We start from the raw sequence: 20,841 nt of genomic DNA on the forward strand, positions 1-20,841 counted from the left end.
ATAGGGAGCCATCGATTAGCAAGTGTAGGGGCAGCATCACCACAATCGCAAGATACTCTCTTTGAGAGAGCATGAGATAGAGTCTTCGAAAGGTCTTTGAGAGAGCATGAGATAGAGTCTTCGAAAGGTCTGAGAGAGAGAGAGAGAGAGAGAGAGAGAGAGGGGTTCAATGTCAACATTGAGAAACCAGTCGCATGTACAGGACAAGTGCCTGTTTCTATATCTAGAAGGATCACACATGATTTTATGCCAAAAAAACATTAGATACTAAAATAAAACCTTAGAAAAAGCACTCTTATTCTTGAAAAACTCCCAGCATATATTTAATGGAAATGAAAAAACAATATTTTTGATTTGGTGGCCTATTATATATAGGAATATTTTTGCCCAACTTTATGTCTCTCTCTCTTTTCCTGCCTCTTTGGAAAAGGAGCAACTCTCTCTCTCTCTCTCTCTCTCCCCCCCCTCTCTCTCTCTCTTTTTACAACTTTCAACAAGGATCTAAAACCTTAATCACACAATCTCTTCTAAATTTGGGATTCCATAGCATTCATTAGTGATCTCCAGGAGGGAGAATTGTTTAGAGAGAGAAAGAAGAGTTATTTTACAAATACAACCACCCAATCTCTCTCTCTCCCCCTCTCACACACACACACACATACCTCCTTTCTCTCAAGCAGAGCACGAGATCACCAGCCTAGTAAGTTATGGCATCCCGCGGTCTTCGTCACCTTGGGCCATTAGGTCTCACGGCCTCTTATTCTGGCAATGGACGGTCTGCTGTGTTGCGGTCTTCCTGTAGATCTGCCGACGTGAACTGCAGCAACATTTGTGCAGTTGCTCTGGGATTCGAAAAAATTCCACAACAGAGAGTGGGCGGCAGTGACCTGTGGGGCATCAGCCTGCAACCCAGTTCAAATACAGCATCACATAATGGCAAGTCTCTTCCCTTCTTATCTGGTTAGCTGCCCACCATAAATCTCATTATTTTTCTCTGCTTCTTTGAAAAAACTAAAAAAGTTCTTACCTCTTTTTCCTGGGAAGTTATTCTTAAAATTTTGAAAAATTAGAAAAAAGCCTTCAAAGAATGCACCATAGACACTCTCTTTAAAACAATATGCAAACTTCACAAAATTCTTGAGATTTTGAAGCTGTAGGTTTTTGTACCTTCTTTGAAATTTGCAAGGTTTTTAGTTGTGAGGTGTGAGGCCTTAATTGTAGATAACTAGAATGCTTGGGTAGTTGTGGATGTGTTTTCTGGGTCGGTATGTCATTACCATTTTTTTTTTTTTTTAGTAATCCCATTTCTCGGGAACCCTATCAATTTAGCCAGAAGGAGGAAGACGAGATTGCTGTTAGCATACATCATCTCCTGTTGGTGGCTATTATGATATCTATGGGGACCCTTTCCATGCTTAGGCACCCCCATATTTCCACCCATTTTTCCCATATTTTTTCCCTATTTTATGGGCCTTTGTTGTTGGTTGCCCATCCTATTTTATGGCATTTATGCCTATTTTTCAGGTCGTGTAGTATCTAGGAGCCAGTCGGCCAGCTCATATGGGGTGTATATTACCCTGCCCTTTCCCTCACTTCTCATCATTGTTTCTTAATCATTTTGGTGAGCACCTTTTCCCCTTTGCCTATGGAGTCCTCTCCTTGCCTACGGGCTGGTTGTGTCCACTCTTTTCTTGAGGATTAGTGCATCAACGTTTTGATGTTCTCTCATCTCTCTCTTGGAGCTTCAACGTTTTTGTCATTCGTCTACATCTTTCGGCTACCCTTTGACATGGTAGCATGGTATGAGAGCCCAAAGGCATCTAGACTTGGAATCGCTGATTTTCTCTGCGTTTCCACCTGAACTTGGTGGCTGTTCGCAGTGTTTCAAACTTGCATTTTCTTCTCCGGAGAGGCAAATCTACATTTTTGTGTTTTTTAATCCTCTCCACTATCTGTCTATCCCGCCCATCCTCCCTACAAGTGCATGCTTACAAGAGAGACTCTGACAACTACGACCGGAAGACACCATGAAGAGTTTCCCTAGAGCTTCAAATGTTGAAGCTTTTACCCATTGATCAAACTGGAGTCATTGCGATTTGAGATTTTTGGGTGCGGGAAGGAGATTTCCGTTGAGGATATGGCCATCCGGCTACTTACTCAATTGCCCCCAAAATATGAGAGCTTCTATTCTTCACTTCTTACCTCAGGACGGAGGGAAACCATTACCTGGGATGAGCTGGTGCCTTGGTCCTTGATCAGGAGAGCAGATTGAGGGATTCTTCTTCAAAGAAAGGTAAACAGACTTTCATTGAACAGAGAGGGGGGAGCCTAACAAAGGAAAGGCAAAGGTGGGGCACCTCCCTCTTAAGGACTCTAAGAACTTAGCATGCCTTTCTTTAGTTATACTGTGCGGCATGGCATGCATCTTGTCCTAGGACACATTCAAAGAGTCCCTACTCAAAGACCTCATTGGAAGGCTTATGGTTTCACTCCTAATTGTCAGAGGACTTTTTGGTAGAGGTTTCTAGCACTCTCATGTATCTGTGGAATGCTTTGTGTTCTACTCCAATGGTGATAGAATGTGCAGTGGAAGAAGGGAAAGTGAAAACACAGGAGAGAGAGTGAGAGAAATGAAATGAAATGTTATATTAACGTCTTCAAAAGGCCAAAGTGACCTATGAGACCAAAGTTACAACCATGTGACATCTGATACACTGTCTGGAAAAGAAAAGAAAGAACTGAAGGTAAGTATCTAGCCCTACAATACATTAGTAGGGAGCATCCGGAAGCAGCAACTAGGGAGAGTGGGAAACTAATGCTCTAGTCAAAATGGGGTACATGAGTACATGAATACATGAATATGGGGGAGTACAAAAGTGACAGTGAGTACAATAGTATATGGCTGGAGTGGTAATCATCCTAGGAGCTCTAGCATGGGTCTCTGCCGAATGGCCTGGATATCTGCCATAGTGAGATGCCTGGTCGGACGAGCCCGATGCCTAGCAACGATGCTCTGAATCCTCTGGTGTAGGCACCGTCTCCGATGTGAGGATCCGCAAACCCTCGGGCGTCTGGATTTGCCCAACTGGATAGCTCTCTCAACTAGAGTCCCACGGGGTGCCTGCTGCTGCTGCTGGGCTGTCGGCTGTGTGTCCTCCAAGGTAGTCCCTCTAAAGAAGTGAGTAATGTGTGTCTGTGGACTCCCTGCCAGTTGGGCGTTTGCTCCTGATAATGGACTTTTTGAGCCTGCAGATCTCCAGGAGATAAAAACCCAAGCATCTCTGATCACAATAGTCCATGACTCTAGCCAGTGGTCCAAATCCCTCTCTGAAAAGGCAATGGTAGCGCCCTCGAATCTCAATATGCTGTGCAGCGACAGATGTAGTGCTCCTCCGTCTCTGGCTTTATCCAACAAATTTGACAAATCCTGTCCCCTGGAGGTATGCCTCTAAATCTGCCCGTCTCTATCTCTAACTGATGTGAAGAGGTGCGGATCTGCCCAATGGTGCACCTCAATCCATGAGACAGATGGGTATCCATGTAGCTCGGTCTAAGTATAAAGCTATCCTTAGTGGTGCGGAGAAGATGGTCTCTATAGAAAGCCATCTTCGTCCCCAACTCTTGTGAGGGCTCGAGCCATGTCCTCCTAGTGTCCAACTGAATGAGGTCCTGTCTTGACTCTACTAATCTCAGAATGTGTCAAGGTGAGAGAGGGTGCCTCCAGAGAGTACTGGAAGGGTGGAAGTCTGTCTAAACTGAACCCATGGAGCTCAAACCAGGATGCTATCTGCGCATACCAACATGAAGTGTCTCCCTCCATGGCTAGCTGATGAGAGGACTCTAAAGCAAGTCGTGCATACCGGTGTCGGGGAAGCTCCTAGGTGCTATGAATGAAGGACACTGATCTGGCAAGAGCCTCGACTACGATCGGTGGTGCTCCCATCTCGGCTCTGATAATCTCATGGGGTACTGAGGCCTTAGCCCGAATCATCCTGGAGATCATGGACACAAGTGGTCTCTCCATCGATCTCCATACATTGTATGTGCGTCCTGATCGACTGTGACGATCTAGGCTAGGCCCCCAGATCTGTACTCCATATAGCATCGCCGATGTGACCAGTGTGTCAAAAAGCCACAGCTTAGTGCGTGGCTTCTAAAACTGTACCTGTGAGCACATCCTCTCTAGACCTCCTAGTGCTGCATATCCTCTAGTTAGTCTGGCGCTGCCCCCCTCATGGAAAATGTGGGCCTAGTGAACACCACTCCAAGATATGTGTATGAGTCAACATACTCCACTGTCTCCTGCCTATATGTGAAAATAGGCGCTGATCTCCAGACCCACTGAGCTGTAGTATTAAACACCATAACCTTGGTCTTACCAAGGTTAACTGAGAGCCCACTGTCATGTGCATAAGCATGTAAAGTATCCAAGTGCCTCTGCATACCCTCTGGTGAGTTTGCTATAAGCACAATATCATCAGCATATAAGAGCAGAGGTATCCAAGTGCCAACCAACTGGGCTCCTCTGTCCCCTCGTGTCCCAATATAATCAGAGATCTCATCAATGTATAGTCCAAATAGAGTCGGAGAGGAAACATAGGTGAGAACCTGCTCTCAATATCATCACCAAAAGGAATACATGTGCCAAGCAAGAGGGGAGAACCTCGTAAGTGAGGGACTGCAGCTAGACAAGCTAGGCAAGCAATGAATATGTGAGGGAGGCATGCCGGCTATATATACTACTACATGTAGGCAGCCGATTGGAGCAAAAGACCCCCATGACTGGGAAAAATACCCAGGACAATAAATGGGGAATAAATGGGTAAAATATGAGTGAGGGGTGACCCGCCCCTCTGACTAACATGGTCAGCCCTAGAGGCTAAAATAGGACACCAAATAGGAAGCCAACAAGTAGGGGATGATGTCTAACACCCCCTCTCAACACCGGATGCTGAGCAAACTCAAAGAAGCCAGAGACGCCGTCCTCGATCAAAGATGAAAGATTGCAAAAACAAGTACGGCATCAGCCAAACAAGGGCTACAAACCTGAAAATTCAGGTCAACCAGTGTCCACACCTCCTATGAGGAAAAACGCTGAAGAGAAGGTACCTTTGGGTCCAACAGATGAAGCCCAAGTGAAGGCAGAGCTACCAGCAAGATCGGTTCAGAAAAACGCAGCAACCATGGCTACAAATCTGAAAACGCAAAGGTATAAGGGGCTGCAGAACGGGCTGAATATGGAAACGCTGAAGCCTCAGATCAAGAACTGTTGCAGAGAACAATCAGGGGGTGGGAGGGATGGCACAAGATAACCGGAAAGGATAGGCAAAAGGGAGCCCAGAGAGCTCCAAGATCAGGGTTGGGAAAGCAAGCCCAAACAGGCCAAAAAACGCAGCCTGTTTGGGACAGCTACGTTGCTGTCCAGTCCTGAAAAAAAACGCCTGAGAACCCGTGGAAGGTGCCACCAAGAAGGACAGGTATGCTGTCCAGAAAAACACCCTTGTCAAGCTGCCAAGAAGCTGCAAACTGACGCCCTGAAGACAGGAAACTGCAGTCCACTGGATGGGGATCAATCAGCCCTTGAAGAAACGCAAGCTTCAACGCATGAACACAAAAAATGCAGTAGGGGATGATGTTTAACAAATGGCACTGAAATAGGCTTATAGCGTATCATACCATACTTAGACAACATGTCTAAGCCATACTGCCTTTGTAACAACAAAATGCCATGAGGTGATCTCACCGCCTCTATACCCAAGAAATACCGCGGCTCACCCAAATCTTTCATCTCAAACTTTTGCTTCAAAAGCATCTTACAGAAAGACAGATTTCCTCCTTGATTTGGCTTTCTCTACTTGGTGGGGTCTTGCCAGCAATCAGTGGAGATCGATCGTTGGTGTTAGCCCAGCATACTTGAGATGTGCAAGAGCTTCAAAGATAGTTTATTATTGCTTATGGGAGTGCAGGGAAGCACATAGGATTTGGGCGGCCAATTTATGAGAGTGGGATCATGACATCTTTTTTACTTCCACTCATATGGGACCTTGTTGGCAGCACAAGGCACCTTATTGGTTGAGATTTTCCCCTCGTTTGGTTTGAATTCTCCCTTTCATACTTCATAGGAGGGTCTTTTCCAAAGAAAAAAATTTGCTCTAGGCCTTCAATTTTGGAAAAACCCCCAAATCTTTGGAACTGCAGATACTTCAATTTTCGAAGAAAACTTCAGTTTTTGATAAAAACTCTAATTTTTCCAGACTCCCTGTGTCTCAATCTTGAAAGAGATGCTCAATTTTGAGAAAGGCCCCAAAACTTTGAGTGCACAAGAACTTCAATGTTGCAGGTACAGTTGGTACAGTACATGCAAGCAGGTACATGTACGGTATATATGCAGGTACAATAGGCACAATATATGCAGGTACATGTACGGTATATATGCAGGTACAATAGGCACAATACACGCTGCTATGGATGGCTGATGACAAAAGGTACGACTAGTTGATAACTCTATGGACAAAATGTACGGGAGGCCGTACAGCTGTGTGGGTGCAGGTACAGTAGCATGAGACTTATACGGTAGCATGTGTATGTGTAAAGGACGACATGTACGGAATCTGTACAAACACGGGCTAAAAGAAGGGGCTCTGAATCCTGATACCAAATGTTGGTTTTTGACACACTGAAATTAGGTTTTTTTGCAGATTAGGGTTTGTGTGCAGAGAGTGAACAAAAATGCACATAGAGAGAGAGAGAAGTACAACTTGTGTGTTGGAAAATGTGCAAGAGAGTTATCTATTAGATTTTTCATCACATGTATATACAAGATAAGTCACATGTTGACTTTTTGTGCCATGTGTATCTTGCCACATCATATCATATTTATTTAATAATACACCATGTGCTAATACTAAGGTACACACGAGAGTGTGTTCCTGTGCACTTATTTATCCTAACCTTGTAACACATTTATCACTACTAAATGTGCATAAATCCTACATGGCTGAAATGCATATGCCTGCAAGTCCTTTTGATGATTGCGTTTTGCTTCAAATGCTTGCCTTGGGGCTGAAGCTTGCACAGATGCTTGAAGAGGTTGCAAATGGGAATGATGGGCAGAGAAGCGCCTATATATAGGTCTTGTCTGTGCTGGTTGGCTAGTTGCTAGAGGCTGACTGGGAGAATTGGACAAAAATATTCAATATTTTCCCCGTTTCCCTTTTTCACATGGGCTCCCCTTTCTAGATTGGGCATTGCCCATTGGAATTGGTACTTGGGCATCCAATTGCCCATGGGCTGTCCCTAGCCTTGCCCATGATCCCATAATGCTTATCTAGTCATCCAGTTATCTTGCTAGTGGCCTTGGACGAAAAAGGCTTTTGCACAGGTAGACGCTGCTATTCCTAAGTGACTTGACTAGCGTTCCAGGCACCCGACCATGGGTCTAATAAACTTATAAAGGCATGGGACACCTGCACATCATTACAGCTTGCAAATGGGTTACAAATGACTTTGCACGGGACTTACACATGACTTCGGACACTCGACTCTCGAGTCTCTGGACAAGGGCTAACAACATGCACACTGCCCATCAAAATGGTGTCCTAAGTGTACCGGCTAAGTAGAATGGCCACGTGGCAGCAAGTGTCCACGTGACAAGGGTAGTGACTTTCTTGCGTCCTTTCCCTATGACATAGATTTTATTTTTTGACAATCTCTATATGATGCCCATAGAGCTTGCAATTAGCACATGCTTGATACATTTCAGATGAACAAGGAAGTTAACTTTGTGGTAGTTCCTGTAGCACTTACAGTCTTATACTTACGGTGACTGTTTACAGTTGATGTTATCTACTAAACGAGAGAGCTGTAGTTAGGTTTTCTGAAACTTCTTTGCTACCAAACTGGTCACTTGGTAATACATAGCTATAGGAGGGGTGGGATGCTAACGTGTAGTGACTAGTCTGTAGAGTAAGTGTATCTTGCTTCTAGTTTAGGGATTTTTGAAGGACAAGACAGGCTATAAAATCCTGTAAATGTGCTTCCTGAAATTTCAGCATCTGAAGTCAGGGGTTTTGGCAGAGGGAAAATAAGGGGTCAGCAGAGGGAAAATTAGGGGTTTAGCTTAAGAGCTGAATTAGGGTTGCAACCCAAGAATTAGGCTCAACATAGGAACTAGGGTTCCAGTCCAGAGATTTAGGGTTCAAGCTGAAAATAATTAGGGTTATGAGCTGCAAGTTCCTAACGGAACAAAGGCATAACTCTTTGCAGCGTATTTGACATTGTGCCTTTTTCTGCAGGGTATTCTCTTCAAACTGCAAGGCATGGCTCAACCTTAGCTGTCAAGGATGGTCATTACATTATTTCAAAAGGAACTGGTGGGAGATCTTCGGTTAGGTGAGAAAATGAGTTTTTTTTCCTTTTTCAAAGACAGTATCGGTTTAGTAAAATTGACATTCTGACCATGGCTTTGGGTGTGTGGATCAGTGGTATTATTGCGACAGTTTTCGGGTCAACAGGATTCCTTGGTCGCTATGTTGTCCAACAGCTTGGTATGCTATGTCTGCTTTTTTATGTTTGGCACACTGTGTGTACACATTTGTTCCAGAATCTGTAAAAAGCATGTGTGTGTGTGTGTGTGCGTGTGTGTGTGCGTGCAAATAGATTGGTGCGCGCGCGCGCGCGCGCACACACACACACACACACACACACACACACACATTCATGCATGCATGCATACACATACATTCATAAATACATGCATGCGTGCATGCATACATACATATGTATATACATTTATACATACATGCATGGGTGTATACATACATATATGCATGCATGCATGCATACATACATACATGCAGGCACGCATGCATATCCATGCCCTCATACGCAGAGAGAGCAGGCAAATACACACACATAAAATCCCTTTTACTAGTACTGTTATAAGATTTGGTTCTTCTTGTCCCTTGTCAAAAAACAGCGAAAATGGGTTCTCAAGTCATGGTTCCATTCAGGGGCTCAGAAGATTCACCACGGCATCTTAAGCTTATGGGAGATCTTGGACAGGTACTTCATTATACATGCTAGTAAAAAATAAAATAAAAGCGTTTGTCCCAGCAAATAGAAAGAGAACATTATAATAACAAGTCAATGCTTACAGTTTGTGACCTCATATTTGAGAGAATTCTAAACTTTCAAAAGTGATTTGGTGATGTTTGAGCCTATGCAGATAGTTCCAATGAAATTTGATCCTCGAGATGAAAGCTCCATCAAGGCAGCGATTGCAAAGTCAAACGTTGTTATCAATCTCATTGGTTTGTAAACCCTTTTGCTCCTTATTTCAACGACAGATGGACTGTGTGTAACTAGTATGTTATCATTTTATGTGTTTATAAATACAACTTTTATTTTTTAATCACGTTTTGAGTTTTTAATTATTATGTAGAATTTATTTTTATATTATATGTTTCTAATTGACACTTTGTGTTTGAATTTAGGAAGAGAATTTGAGACTAGAAATTACAGCTTTGATGATGTACACATTGGAATGACAGAGGCTCTCTCCAGAGTAAAGCAACTGCAACAATCCCATCTTTTAGCTTTTGGTTCATATTTAAGTAAGCTAACAATATAGCTTCTTGCAAAAAGACCTGTAATGTATCTGAAGGTCATTATATTGCATTTTTTTGCTTGGTTTTTGCAGTTGTCTAAACAACATGGAGGGATCCTTAGATACATACAAGGGTCTTGTTTAGGGGCATCTATCACGTCACCATCAAAAATGTATCGATCGAAAGCCATTGCCGATGAGATAGCGCTCAGACATTTTCCACAGGTTTACTACTTTTTTTCTCTCAAAAGATGAGTTATATGTGGACTTTAGGGTTCAAACCTTGGACCTTGGTAACGCCTTGGCTTATATTAGGGTGTTCTAATGCATGATTAGAGAAAGAATGGTTGTGGGGAGACCATTCCTCCCTGAAACATGGGGAATACTGTCAGAGGGCAACCTAGTTTCCAGCTCAGGGAATGGTCAACCCATGACCATTCCCCTTTAGCATCATCGTGGGAAGGGTTCTATAGTTGATTATACAAGTGATGGAGACTGTTGGCAGAAAGCTGGTGCTGCTATGACAGCAGATTCATAAAATTTTCTGAAGAATCTGAGCTGTCAGATCTGGCACAGATTCTGGTGAAGCAGTGCTGATTGTATGGCTGAGATTTTTGTTCAGCCAACCCAAGACCATGTTTTGAAACAATGTGCATGCTTTCTATGACCTTTTTGATACTTTTCCGTATTTAGCCACATACTTAATTATACAGTATTCGTTTTGTGATGTGGGCTCTTTATAGTCATGCTTTGTAGTATTAAAGCATGCAGCCTGCTTATTTCCACATTGTGTTTGTTGCATACCTCATTCATGCATTGGTGCTTACAGAATGCAACTATAATATTGTCAAAGTTATGTCTAGCCACTAGTCTTCCTGATTGTCATCAGTCTCACTGTGCTGTCAGAAAACCCCACGACTGAAACTGAGTCAAAAGTTTATGTAAATCTGTAAATAAAGACATGCATGCCTGCACACACACAAGCATGGATTGCCACACAAACACACACATAGAGGGAGAGAGCACGGAGTGTGGCATATTTGTGCAAAGTGTTTGAAAAGTCACAACCTCAACTGAGTTCTTTAGTTATTGCTCAGTCTTTGGGTGGCAGAATTAATAGAAGTCAAATATCAAGTTTCTACAATTAGGGCATTTTGAAGATTTTCTTAGTTTGTTCAAAGTCTGGGAGACAAGTGTTTTTATGATTCTAGTGCTTTACTTGAAGTGATGCTGAGGATCTCACAATCAACAGCGCTAGCATCTAAGCAGATATAGGACAAGGAGAATCACCACTCTCTGCCAGCAATACAGGTCCTTTATATATAAATTGAAGCTTGTATCAGTTAATACATTCTTTGGAAAACTCAGACTCCATAAGGTTAATGCTGATCAATGCTGATATATGGCTGCAATCCCTTGATACCTAACACATGTATGGAAGTTGCCATACAGCAGATTCACACTATGACTATGCCGATTAACCATATCATTGGACATGGAGGTTACAATCAGTTTTCTAGATGGTTAATCACTCTACATGAGTGCGCTTTTCTCCTTCCTATGAAAAAGCAGGCAACTCATAGACCATGCATGGAGTAAGGTCTGAAAGAAACCTTTTTGTGTTGCATCTTTGCCCGTGCCATGCCATAAATGCTCGAGTCATGATGTTGGGAGGGAAATTTGTTGATTCAAATAAAACGAGCCACAATCAATAGTGCCATTGATTAGCACATAGCAAGTTTAGAATAAAAATGTCTTTCAGGGCACTCCCTACAAAAATGAGCATGTTTCTTCTGGTACTAACACATGGAGAGAAGACGAGTGACAATAAAACAAAGAGTGACTAATGACAAGGAAAGTACCTACAAAGCACCGGCAATCAAAGAACAATTTTTATTTTTATTTTCCGGACAGAGATCCTGCATCAGTGAAGTTTTTTCCCCGCCTGTAGGCGGTCTAGACTCTAGAGACCCATCTGTAGACAGTTTGACGCCTTCGGGTATAGCCTTGAAGAGGCTTGAACCTAGGGACACCCCCTCCCCCCCCCCCCCCCCCCGCGCCCTGGGCGGGTCATGTGCACACACACACAGAGTGAAGAAGCTCAAGGGAGCACACAATGAGATGATAGATCGATAATGAATGTGTGCTGTACAAAGATGATAAGTATAACCCAAGATGGGTGTAAAACTAGCACGAGAAAAAAAAAAACCTCCTAAAGAGAGAAATAGTGCCCCGACTGGTCCTACACATCACTACCGCCGAATATGGCTATGAACCCCCCCTGGGAGTGATGATGTGAACAAAGAGTGAGCTGGCACTAGAAGTACAGAGATGTGCCATGCTCTTTGGACTGTGATAGGGAGCCCAGACTAGTCCACAAAGGGAAGTAAGTTTAACGCTTTGCGAAAAGCTTCAAACTTCTCTCGTGGAAGAACCTTTGTGAACAAATCTACCAACTTGTCTTATGTTGGCACATAAGCCAAGTTGATTTCCCTTGCAGAGCATCTCTCCCTGACATAATGATAGTGCACCTCAATATGCTTTGTGCGAGTATGAAAAACTGGATTCCTCGCAACTGCCATAGCACTCTGACTGTCAGTGAAGATGGTAGTGATTGAGGACTCGCCAATATCCAAATCAGCAATAAGGTGCCTGTGCCAAACACACTCAACTATAGCTCTAAACGTTGCCTTGTACTCAGCTTCATAGCTAGAAGTGGCCAAAGTGGATTGCTTCTTACTGAGCCATGATATACATGAATCACCAAGGCGAAAGCAAAAACCACTCGAGGACACTCGTGTGTCCTAACATCTAGCCCAGTCTCAGTCTGTAAATGCATGCAGGTGTGATTTACTAAAATAACCCAAAGTGCTTAGTGCCCTTTAGGTAACGGAACACCTGTTTGACGAGATTGCCAATGCTTTGTTCCTGGGCTATGCATAAATCTGCTCAATATTTAGACCACATACTGAATGTCAAGCCTGGTGTTACACAAAAAGATAAGGCATCAAACAGCTTCTTGATACAAGTTAGCATCAAAAGAGTCACTTGCATCTTCAAGACTTAGTCGTAAATCTGGCTCCATAGGTGTAGCCACAGCTTTACAGTCCTTAAGATTGAATCTCTTCAAAAATGCATCTATGTATTTCCTCTGCAACATAACAATGCCATCATAGGGCAACTCTCCACCCAACCGCGGATATAGGAACCCTAGCAGGCTAACTATCCCTGGCCGTCCACACATGTCCAAACTCCCCCGAACTGCCCGACTCCCCCTAGTCCTACCCTTGACTTGACACTCTCATGGGCCACTGATCTCGATACCTCACCAACCATGAGTTGGTCCCCCGCTAAAACCCTTACCCTCACATCAACCATACCCTAGCCTTTTACTTGCTTCAATTTAATATTCTTTAATATGACCCTATCTCAACCGTGCCCTTCCACACCATCTAGCCCACATTAACACTATATGGCCTTGGCACACCCTTTTCTTCTTCAACAAAGCCATCTCCTTCTTGGACACCACACTTCTATACTCCATTAAATTCCATCCGATTGTGTCCAAACTTGCCACATGGTGTCACATGTTTGTAAATTCTATACTCTTTACCGAGGACAAGACGATCATCACTTCCTTAAACTTTTGGTACACCTGACATCAACTTCTTCATCAATCGAGATCTACTTCACTCAACCATGCTAGCCATGAAGACCTTGTTTACCGAGCAGTAAAGTCCACCTACCACCAGCCTTATCACATGCCCAATGTCAAATCCCCACGGATCCCCTCGTGATCGATCTTGGTTCGAAACTCGAAACCTGCAAACAAACGAACAAACAAACAAGCAAGGGGGTGCAGGCCTGACTCACCTCCCAACCATGACAGCTTATCACGGAATACAAGATCAAGTGGAAGGATCGTGTTGAGGAGGACGCTACATGGGAGACATTGACTGCTCTTCAGAGAGATTACCCTGGCTTTTTAGTGAGCTCAGGAGTGAGCTCTTAGAGGAAGGGGAGTATGTCATGTGCACAGTGGGTATCTACCGTGTGCTATACGCATGCAAGGCTAGTTTCGAGGCTTGGGGAAGCTTGGAACTAGGCAGGCTGATTGACGAGCTGAGTTAGGGAAATACTAATTGAAAGGATCGGGGGAAGCATGCACACGCGAGGAGAGAGGGAGAGAAGAGGAAGAACACACAGCACGTGGGTGGGGAGACTCCAAAGTGGTAGCTCCCCCTATACAGTATATCACTATATGTATAGGGTACAGTGGGCGGGCGCCCGTGACTCACCCGGCCGGGCAAGGCACATACGCCTTTACCCCAACAACCTCCCACCTAAAGGCCAATGTGCCGATAAGTGAAAGCCTACTAGCCTGCAACTAGTGTATGTACAATGGATGAGAGATATGACTGACTCTCAACCAACGCCCACGCTCGCTCTCGAGCTATATGCATGCATCTGTATCCGCTCTAGTGATAACCATACGTGTGTATCCCTGCTAGAGCATGCACGCACATCCTGCAGGTATCTCGTAATACTCCCCCATGCTCAATGCCAGTGTCAGTCACCGTACGACTAACAACTCCCACTGCAAATGCTCCCACTGTAGCTGCTATGTCGGGCCTCGAGATCAACATCTCGTACATGAGGGCACCGAACGCTGATGCGACCCTGGCAATCTCTGCCAACCTGACAAGCTCTGTCAACTGTGACTCAGAACTCCACTCAAGGTAATGCGTGTCACACTTTAACTCCGAAACCTGGAGTGTCTCCTCGTGCCCTCTGCATATCACATGCATACCAAGAGTATCTCCCTGTCGCCCTGAATCCTGTATGTCCGCATCAAGCTCTGGCATAAGCATATCAAGAAATGACTGCATCACTACTGTATCCTCAGCATCTAAATCAGTCATCTCCGCCATCATACCCGATGACTTGCCCCGCTGTGACTCACTAGAGCACTCCCGCTCTACCTGTCTATGCGAAGACGTCTGCACAGTCTCCAACTGTGGCTCACTAGAGCTAACCTGCTCTACCTGACTGTCTATAGACTGCACCTGCACAACTGGCTCAACCTGCTCGACCAATGTCTGAGCGTCCTGTGACTCGTCTGACAGGAGCATGTCAAAGAACTCCATGTCACTCATCTCCATCATAGGAGGCATCTCCATCATAGGAGGGATAATCTGCTGTGTCTCACTAGAGCACTCCCGCTCTACATGCTTATACGAAGACATATCCTGCACAGCTAGATCTACCTGCTCAACTGATGTCTGAGCATCCTGCAGCACAACTGCAAAAGAGACACGTCTCGTCTCTCGCTCTATACATGGCTGCAGTGTCGCAATCGAGACTATCTCGTCTCGTACATCAGATACATGCAATGGATAGACCAAGCCACTCCGGGCTCCTCTCGCAATCACTAGCGATCCGCAATGCATCTGAAAAGAGTGCTCTCTAAGCACTACGCGACAACCACTATCCTGTAGCTGTCTCACTGAGATCAAGCTCTGTCTCAGTCCAGGCACGTAACGTACATGACGTAGCATAAAGGATACACCACTGGGCAACAACAAGCATACATCTCCTGCACCTGCAATGTCATAGGCTGATCCGTCAGCCAGGTGTACACATCCGATTCTCCCACTAGAGAAGCTGCTAAACCACTCACGACATGATGTGATGTGGAAGACTGCATCATCATCTAGTAACCATCGAGAAGAAGTGTCACCTTTACCAGACATGTAAGCAAGAGGAACACTAGAGGTAAACGTGACATCACCGTCACTGGCATACTCGGCCACCTCTCTAGTCTGTGTCAAAGCCGTCTTTGCATCATGCATACATCTCTGTTGCTGTCTCATACGTCTAAAACAGCGACGCCTAATGTGCCCTGTGTGACCACAATGCCAACAACGCATGTATCGGCAACTACGAGACCGTCGTCTCTCACGAGTCGTCACTCTTGACTCGGAACCGTCACACATAATGGATGTCATATCAATGAAAAACCGCATATGCATCAAAGTGGGAGATCACTCAACCACTATGCCAATCAAACCTGATCAATGCATCAATGCGATGCTCACATATGCAACAATCCGGGAATGCCTCGTCCGGAATCACTGAGCAAACATGCTCCCGCAGTGACTATACATGAGCTGCACCCTGTCTCAAAACACTGCAAACCTGTGAGCTAATCGCCAAGCTCACCTATGAGCTAATTGCCAAGCTCACGTGTGCGATATCGAGGCATACACACACAAATCTCCCACCTGCAGAGATATCCAGCATGTAAAAGTTGAGTGCTATCTCAATCGCAACCTGGATCGCAACAACCAATGCGCATAAAAATCTGGGAAAAATTTCACCAGAGTTCTGGCAGTAAAACGGCTATATACCCAATAACCAACAACTGCCTGTAAATCTCAAAACCATGAGCATCCAATACGCATCAAACCGCACTCAATGCATACATAAACTCTGCAAAGTGTTCTGCAAATGACTATCAATGTGGGAGTCACACTCGACCACTAAATCCTGTACTCCACCTGGCCGAGCAAACACAGCTCGCAATCAACAAAGTTCAGGGGGGAGGTGGCCAGTTCCCCGGAGATCACGCATTACCTTGAGTGGAGTTCTGAGTCACAGTTGACAGAGCTTGTCAGGTTGGCATACCATAAGTTCCATACAATGGAGAATCTTGATGCTCACCACGATTTTGCCTGCTGCTGTGGGAACAGCCCCTTAAAAAAAGCTTAATATTAAGCTTAAATTAAACCTTATCCTTCAAGGTTTAAAAACCTGCACACTGCGTCAAAGCCCTGCAGTCGGCACATTCAAGAGGCGGCAGCCCCAGCACGATTTTCAGCACAACGGCAGGCAAAAGAGGTCAATGGATTCTAAGGGAGCAGGCAAAGGCGGCAGAGGGAAACCAAAAAAAAAGTCCGTGTCCAAGACTGTGAAAACAGGGCTTCAATTCCTGTAGGTCGCCTGGCTCGCTACCTCAAGAAGGGACGCTATGCCCAGCGTATCGGATCTGCTGCCCCTGTCTACCTTGCTGCTATGCAATTAAGACGCTGCTTGCTTACCAAAAACAGCCCACACTCTGAGCATTTTTGCTACAGCACCACACTTAATATACGTGTCCACTGGTCAATCTCGCCTTGCAAAACGCCTGAGCACTCTCCAGCGCAGCTGAATATGTTTTGCAGCAGCCCGTGAAACAATGACGTTCCAGCTTACAGTCGCTCCAATCCAGCTTACACGCCAAGCTTACATGACCTTCTGCTGCATCTCCTGCGCACACATTGTCACTCTGCAGCAACTCCTGCAATCGGTGCACTCCTAGTCTTCCAATCTCTACAACAAGAGCTGAAGCTCTCTGCAGCAACTCAACCTTATCTTCTCCTCGCCATAGATTGCGTTCACGCGCCGGAGGTGCCGCAAGCACCACAATGGCTCCCGGCTCGCAGATCTGACATCGCAACCGTACTACAGCGCTCGAAGCTCAGCTTCGAGCTCCTCCGTCGCCGTCGCAACCACGCACCGCTCACGCACACCCGCAAGCGCACACACGCGCACGCGGCACCAAGCTCTGATACCAGTTGAAAGGATCGGGGGAAGCATGCACACGCGAGGAGAGAGGGAGAGAAGAGGAAGAACACACAGCACGTGGGTGGGGAGACTCCAAAGTGGTAGCTCCCCCTATACAGTATATCACTATATGTATAGGGTACAGTGGGCGGGCGCCCGTGACTCACCCGGCCGGGCAAGGCACATACGCCTTTACCCCAACACTAATGGGCGGGCACCCAAGTATGGACGGGCGGGCGGCCAAGTGTGGACGCCCGATGACCGGCCAAGAGCCTATAAAAGGGTGGCCAATGTTAGTTATTGTATATAGAGAGTCTCGCGAGTTTGTGAGAGCTCTATGGTCTTGGAGCCTGGATCTAGTGCAGACGTGCACTTGCTTTATGCAGCCGAGGCCGGCAGCAATCTCGAGGCCCGCGAGGGCAGCTTCGTGGCGGTATGGGACGTCACGAGGAGGAGATTGGTCGGTACGTCAACCTAGTTAGCTCAGCTCGTGGCTCTCTCTCTATATATATTTATTCACGAAAAAAAAAACACACAAAAGCTAAAGCAAAAGCTAAGCATAGCTTTTCGAGATTTTTTTTGGCTTTTGGGAAACCTTTATAAACCCCCTCTAGTGGGCTTCTTGCCACACATCTCTCGAGTTCTCAAGTTTTCAAGCTCTCAAGCTCTCGAGTTCGCTCGCACTTTCATTGTGCAAAGATCGAATTTTCTCTCCACGTACCCTCTTCACGATGTCGACCCAAGAATCAGAGTTGGAGCCCCTCGTGGAACGCGAAGGCTTGCCGGCTACGGAAGGAACCGATGCCGATCTTTTTGACGATTTTGTGTCAAAATCAGATTTCCAGGAGTTCAAAGTAGCTCTCGAAGCTTCTTCGACGGAACGTCAGGCACAAATCGTAGCCCAGATGCAGGCTTTGCAGAACTCCATCGCTCTCTTGACCACTACCCTCTCTACTTTCTTGGGAATGGATACCTTGGCTTCAGCTTTAGGCCCCAATATTACTCCGGAACCGTTCAGGGGCGAGCAAAAGCAGCGAACCAAGGAGATCGTGGACACTTGGCTACATAAGTGGCAAGTTCACTTTCAGTTTCATCCATATGATGATGGAAAGAAGATCCGGTTAGCGGCAGGTTTCTTGTCCGGCAAAGCTTTGCTTTGGTGGAAGGAACTGAACCCAAAGCCAACGACTTGGGCACAATTTGAAGACGTCTTCAAGAAAGAATTCCTCAAGAAAGAGGATGATTATGATGTTGTTGCCCGGTTTTCAGCTTTGACCATGACCTCGCAGCACCTCACTTATGAGGTCTACCTCCAGAAGTTTCGTGACTTGCAGATGAAAGCTACAAAGATGGATCCCACTACTCTTTTGGGGTTTTTCGTAGCTGGTTTACCCGACTCGTACCGATTACAGGTTAAAAATAACAAATGTAAAACATTGGACGAGGCCATTCATTCAGCTCGTATCTATGATGATACGATGGTCTCTTCCAAGTCGAAACCTGTTACCGAGCAGGGTAACAAGCATAAAAGAAAGTTCTCCGCACCTATGGCTAACACGACTGAAGGCAAGTCTTCGGACCAACCTTCGAAGAATTCAAGTTCGACACCAGCGAAGAAGAAACGACTCCTTCGGGCTTTGAAGCTCAAGAAGGAAGGACGTTGTTTTATCTGCGAAGAAAAAGGACACATGCATAATGAGTGTCCGAAGCAAAAGGGTACCAAGTCAAACGCAGGACCCAAGCCAAAGGCAGCTAACCAGTTGTCTTTGACAGGTACGTCAATTACTGTACTTTCTCGCCCTAGTACTTGTTTTGATTGTCTGTTCAATTCTAAGGTATTTGGCCTGCATGATCTTCTCCGAGTTTATGGAGAAGTGAATGGCCATAAGGTTCACATTCTTTTAGACCTTGGCAGTTCGCATAACTTTGTTAACTACAAACTTGTGCAGAAATTGAGTCTTGATACGACACTCAGCGACCATACCTATGAGGTACGTCTACCTGCGGGCAGACAAGTTTGGGATCGCAAGGTGGAGATGCTTCCAATCCAGATTCAGGACTACAAAGATACTCTGGAATGCTATGTTATGCATCTGGAAAATGTAGACTTGTTATTAGGGATTGAGTGGTTTAAGACTCTTGACGTCCAGATAGATTGGTCTAGTCATATTTTTTCTTTTCAGCATAGGGACACCAAGTATAGTATTTTAGGTGATTGTATTCATCCCTCTCAGGGACCTCTTGTAAATACAATTGATTTTGGAAATATAATGGATTCTTCTTTGTACACCGCTTTCCATTGTGTATTGATTCCACTTTCTTCTTTTCTCATCCCTTCCATGGATGTGAATGAATTAAGTGTGTTTGAAAGCAAAGAATTACAGAAGATACTTGATTCGTTTCAAGATGTATTTCCTAAGGAATTGCCATCGGGTTTACCACCTGAACGGGCAGTAGATCATCGTATTGACTTGATCCCTGGTGCTCATCCTGTGAGTATTCCACCTTATAGAATGAGCCAAGCTGAGGAAGATGAGTTGGCTAAACAACTCCAAGGTTATTTGAGGATGGGCCAGATCCGTCCAAGTAAATCACCTTGGGGTGCACCTGTGTTGCTTAGGAGAAAGAAGGACAATACTTGGAGAATGTGTATAGATTATAAAAGATTGAACAAGCTGACAATTAAGAATCGTTATCCTCTCCCTAGATCCGATGACCTGATTGACCGGTTAGCAGGAGCGAAATATTTTACGAAGATAGATTTACGTATTGGTTATCACCAGATACGTATTCATGAAAGACATGTCGAAAGAACCGCCTTTCGGATTAGGTATGGCCATTACGAGTTTCTTGTATTACCTTTTGGGTTAACCAATGCTCCAGCCACTTTCCAGCAAATGATGAACGATCTTTTTTGTGAACATTTGGGGAAATTTGTGGTGGTGTTCCTGGATGATATTTTGATTTATAGTCGTACTCTTGAGGATCATGTCAGACACCTCACGATTGTCTTATCTATTTTGAGACAGAATCGACTATATGCTAAATTGAGTAAATGTGAGTTCTTTATGACCGACATCATTTACTTGGGACACAAGATCACTAGAGATGGATTGAGCATTGACTATGACCGAGTTCAGAGGGTTTTGGACTGGCCTATACCACGAACAGTGAAACAACTTCGTTCTTTTCTCGGTTTTGTTGTTTTTCTTCGGAAATCTGTACGGAAGTACTCTCAGCTCACACTACCGATGACTGACTTATTGAAAGGTCGTGGACGTAAGTCCAATCAGCCTATCACTTGGAATAACGATTTGGATATGGCCTTCAGACTTTTGAAAGATAAAGTCAAGGAAGCACCTATCTTAGCATTGCCTGATCCTAGTCGGCCTTATGTTCTTGAAATTGATGCCAGTGACTATGCTATCGGGGCTGCTTTATTTCAAGATGGTAGACCGGTTGCTTTTGAAAGTAAAAAGCTAGACGACACTCAATCTCGTTGGCCAACCCTTGAGAAGGAGCTTTATGCTGTGATTCATGCTCTCAAGGTTTGGAGACATTATTTATATGGCTCCAAGTTTGTGGTATTGACTGATCATCAGTCAATCAAGTATGTGTGTGATGCGGAT

The 20,841-nt window shown here is 44.9% G+C and overlaps 2 protein-coding genes across 3 annotated transcripts in view; one reads left to right on the forward strand and one right to left on the reverse strand.

The window, feature by feature from the left end:
* Positions 1 to 465: 465 nt before the first annotated feature.
* The window catches only part of LOC147626288 (NAD(P)-binding Rossmann-fold superfamily protein), a 54,096-nt gene continuing 33,720 nt past the window's right edge, over positions 466 to 20,841 (forward strand). Inside the window, exons 1-7 of one of the 2 annotated variants that reach the window (XM_086816443.1) lie at positions 466 to 936; positions 8,295 to 8,391; positions 8,482 to 8,546; positions 8,978 to 9,063; positions 9,227 to 9,311; positions 9,495 to 9,565; positions 9,701 to 9,832. In XM_086816443.1, the coding sequence (XP_086672569.1) occupies positions 708 to 936; positions 8,295 to 8,391; positions 8,482 to 8,546; positions 8,978 to 9,063; positions 9,227 to 9,311; positions 9,495 to 9,565; positions 9,701 to 9,832 (765 nt within the window). In that variant the 5' untranslated portion in view covers positions 466 to 707. Of the gene's footprint in view, positions 961 to 8,294; positions 8,392 to 8,481; positions 8,547 to 8,977; positions 9,064 to 9,226; positions 9,312 to 9,494; positions 9,566 to 9,700; positions 9,833 to 20,841 lie in introns of both variants that reach the window. The other variant, XM_086816442.1, reaches the window with a different exon arrangement.
* Positions 14,086 to 16,191, reverse strand: LOC147626289 (uncharacterized). The gene has a single exon (XM_086816220.1). It carries the CDS (start codon positions 15,637 to 15,639, stop codon positions 14,086 to 14,088), a length of 1,554 nt encoding a protein of 517 aa, XP_086672346.1. The 5' UTR covers positions 15,640 to 16,191.

This window comes from Cibotium barometz, chromosome 22 (assembly GCF_041138505.1).
Source record: "Cibotium barometz isolate CiBa-2024 chromosome 22, ASM4113850v1, whole genome shotgun sequence".
NCBI lineage: Eukaryota > Viridiplantae > Streptophyta > Polypodiopsida > Cyatheales > Cibotiaceae > Cibotium > Cibotium barometz.

Bases quoted from the DNA above. Each gene is read 5' to 3' on its own strand.
- LOC147626289 (XM_086816220.1), bottom strand. From the start codon at position 15,639: ATGCATATGCGGTTTTTCATTGATATGACATCCATTATGTGTGACGGT.